Source organism: Colletotrichum chrysophilum (assembly GCF_026319265.1).
Source record: "Colletotrichum chrysophilum strain AFK26 chromosome Unknown scaffold_115, whole genome shotgun sequence".
Lineage (NCBI taxonomy): Eukaryota > Fungi > Ascomycota > Sordariomycetes > Glomerellales > Glomerellaceae > Colletotrichum > Colletotrichum chrysophilum.
Window position 1 is genome coordinate 148,708 of NW_026517402.1, and position 3,388 is coordinate 152,095.

A 3,388-nucleotide genomic window follows, 5' to 3' on the forward strand; every position below is an offset into this window, starting at 1 on the left:
GTACTATCTCAAGTAGACAAGGAGTGCTCACGCACCCGGGGTCCAAAAGAGATCCGACAGTAACTTGCACACCTATCTGATGGCGTCGAGTGAACATACCCATCTCACGGAACACATCACGTTGAATTGTATTGTTAACTCATTTGAATTCACTGGTGCGACTGTCGCTAATCTTCCTCTCACCACCTCATGCTTCCCCAAGCCAGTACGTCTCCTGGTATCTAACTCAAACCCCCTTCACCCTCTTTCTGTCTCGTCCCCTACATGAGGCCTACCGCTTTCCCATCACTGAGCGTGCTTGCTCGCTAACACCAAACTCATATTTCGAGTCAAATGAACACAAGTCAACGCCCCATCTTCAAGCCCGCTTCGCCGGCGGGCTGATCCATTCCCAAACATGTACATCAGGGTGCTCATATCGGCCCCATCATTATTCGCGGCGGTTTGTTTTTGGTCTCCTGGCCCTCTTCAGAGCCCTTCTCCCCATATACACATAGAACCATATCCATATACTCCGCAATATACACCTTCAAATTTGAAATACGGGCTCGTGCCGTAGCCGTCCGTTGTTTTCCGTGATCCGCCCTGATGCGATGCAAAATAATCAAGTAAAAGCCGCTGCGCCACGCTTGCCGTATTCAACAAGAAACAAACTCAGTCGCTCAAAAGTCCTCAAGGAGTGGGCGGCGGTCCAAGATCGTCCCCAGCTCGCCTGCTGTGTGGCACGCTGGGTGACCGCTGGTCGAACTCCTGGTGTTGAGGTCGGACTCCTGGCCATAGTGGCGGACGATTGACTTGAAGCGTGGCTTGGTCTGGAGATCGGTGAGAGAAGTTGCTCGTGGTTCTTCCGAGTGCTGGCGGATGGGCCGAAAGCGCAGCGGCGGGCGAGGGGGTGAGAGCAGAGGCGTCGCTGGTCGTCCTCACCAACCCCACTCGCTCGGGAACATCTTGACTGCTGCGCTCCTCCTCCAATAATTGAGCCAAAGCCGCACCTTGTCTGGGCGGCGCAGGAATGACAGTAACCGGCAGGCTGTCTGTCTCGGGTGTCGGACGCATCTTTTCTCTGATCTTCTCGGCCTGGGTGGCGGCGAAATCCTCGAACCGGGCTCTGAGGTCCCATCGGCCCGTGTCATCGTGGCCTCCCCGAATTTCTTCCTTCATTTCAGTCTGGGCCATGACCTCGGCGGGAGGATCACGAGCGTTGCGACGGAAGACCAACGACCTCCACCCCTTCTTGTTGAGCGACGGATCTTCTTGAGCTTCTGTGTCAATCTCCACGGCCTTGTGAGTGGCTTGTCTCGGCACGGGCGCTGCCATGGAAAGCTCATCATTGTCAGAGCTAGAATCGCTCCTCGATGACGAAGAGCTACTTCTCGACATGGCGACAGTGGCATTGCGTTGTGTCGCATGTGGGGCGACCTCGGGTGTTCTCGATGTCGTCTCTGTGGGTAATTGGTATCTGACGGCATAAACGGTGCTGGCCGCGCTCGCGGTGTCAGTACGGCTCACGGGCGTTACCGCGGGGGCTGGCCGTGATGGCCACATTGGCGGACGGAGCAAGCCACCCTTGTTTCTTTGCCCATTCTGGACATTGGGTGCGGCGTTGGCGGCGTTGTGGTTACCGCGGTACCTGTTGGTAATGGATGACATGCCAGGCCACAGGTTACCTCTGCCACCGGACTGAGGACCTTGAGCGCCAGTACCACTGTCGGGACCGTCTGGGCCACCATCATCTCTCGGCCCGCCCCGGTTCTTTCTTCGTCGGAGCCACGGGAATTCGGAAGCGGACACTTCCAGCATTTCGTCTCCATCAAAGATCTCCCGTCCCAGGATACCGTCCTTCTTCTCTTCTCTTTCCAATGCTTCAATACGTTCGACCCATTCCCATACTACCACACTGGCGGCGGCAGCACCGACCCAGCGGACGTAGTCTCCCCATCCAGTAAATTCAGGTTTCGCCATATCCAACACAAAGAATACTACCGGGACGAGAATGGCGAAGAGGGAGAGGGTGGAGACAAGAATCATGTTCTTCATCAATGGGTGGTAAAAGGCGTAGCGCTTCTTCATGAGCGAGTAGTAAATGACCCACGCGGCGTAAAGTAAGCCGAGTGAGAGTTGGAATAGGTAGCTCAGTGCGGGAACGGCGTCGACGAAGCTTCGGGGGCGGGCGTTTCCGTTGCTCCCGCTGGAGGGGTACTGGAAGCTGTTGAGGGCGCTGAAGATGAGGTTTAGGGTAATAAGAGCGAAAGCGGTCCACTTGATAATAACCTTCTCCCGCTGCCGTGGGAAGAGTCGTGTCAAGGTTTGGGCTTGCGCAAGCCACAGAAACGTGTCGGAAATGAGGCGGATGACCTTCAATTCGGTACCGTCCATAACCTCCAACTGCATCTTTTTGGCATCTTGAATAGCCCACTGGTACTGCTCCTCGGCGACTTTGAAGGTATCGGCGCTGGCAATCGTTAATGAGATCGCGACGGTCACGGCCGCTACTTTCTGCAGCCATGGACGTCCACCGATGCTGATTCCGTTCGAGGTTCCTCCACTAGTGAAGCCTCCGCGTCGTCCGAGATATACAACTCCACCGTCGAGAAAGGATCGGGGCGTAATAAATAACATGATGACCAGCATGTACGCTGTTACCGTCGTCGCGGCAAGAGCGTAGCATACTGGGAAGATTGAGGCGTAAAAAGGGTCGCGCATGTCGGTGTATTGAACCGTGCCTCCGGACGTGGTTTCTTCATAGTTGATCCCATTGTTCGCAATTATGATAGGCGCAGCAGTCGCGAATTTGACCGCGGCAGCCCCCAAAGAGGGCAGAGGACTCGCCGCTGGTAACACGGCGTCCTCCATTGTCGCGGCGCCGACTCGTCGAGTGCTTGTCGATGAGGAACAGAGCGGCCAGCCGCAGGCGAGGATTTAACGAGGTTTCCTCCTATTCGCGAACACTCGCCATCGAATTAACCATGCAATGTTCGAAATTTTCGCGGAGTCGATTGACGGTGGCGGGTTGTTGTCGTCGGGGGGAAAACGCGAGGTCGTGGGCTCGGTCGGGCGGATGCAGCGAGTGTCGAGGGACACGGGTCCGGGCGTTCCAGTCTCTTCCACAATACAGAATCGTCAAGGAATCGGCACGTAATTCGGGGGTCGAAGCATCGATTAACCAAAATCCTCCCAGTACCGGTGAAGTTAGCGATGAATAGTCGCGGTCGAATTGTCGATAAACGGGTCGTGATTGCAGTCGTCAGTGGCCACACTGGAGAAAAAGGTTCCAAGAAGGCTTGCGTGTGGGGGATGTGGGAGGGATCGCAGGCTGGGCGCCGAGAGATTCTTGGGAGAGTTGAGGAACAGTCTGAAATGGGGGGGACGAAGGGCGAAAAAGGGAGAG

The 3,388-nt window shown here is 55.8% G+C and overlaps 1 protein-coding gene across 1 annotated transcript; it reads right to left on the reverse strand.

Annotated features, from left to right (window-relative positions):
* Nucleotides 1–662: 662 nt before the first annotated feature.
* On the reverse strand, nucleotides 663–2,853 carry COL26b_010604 (uncharacterized protein; the record flags this gene model as incomplete). The annotated part of the gene is made up of 2 exons (XM_053183297.1): nucleotides 663–812; nucleotides 925–2,853. The coding sequence occupies 2 exons, from the start codon at nucleotides 2,851–2,853 to the stop codon at nucleotides 663–665; spliced, it is 2,079 nt and encodes a 692-aa protein (XP_053032790.1).
* Between the last annotated feature and the right edge of the window lie 535 nt (nucleotides 2,854–3,388).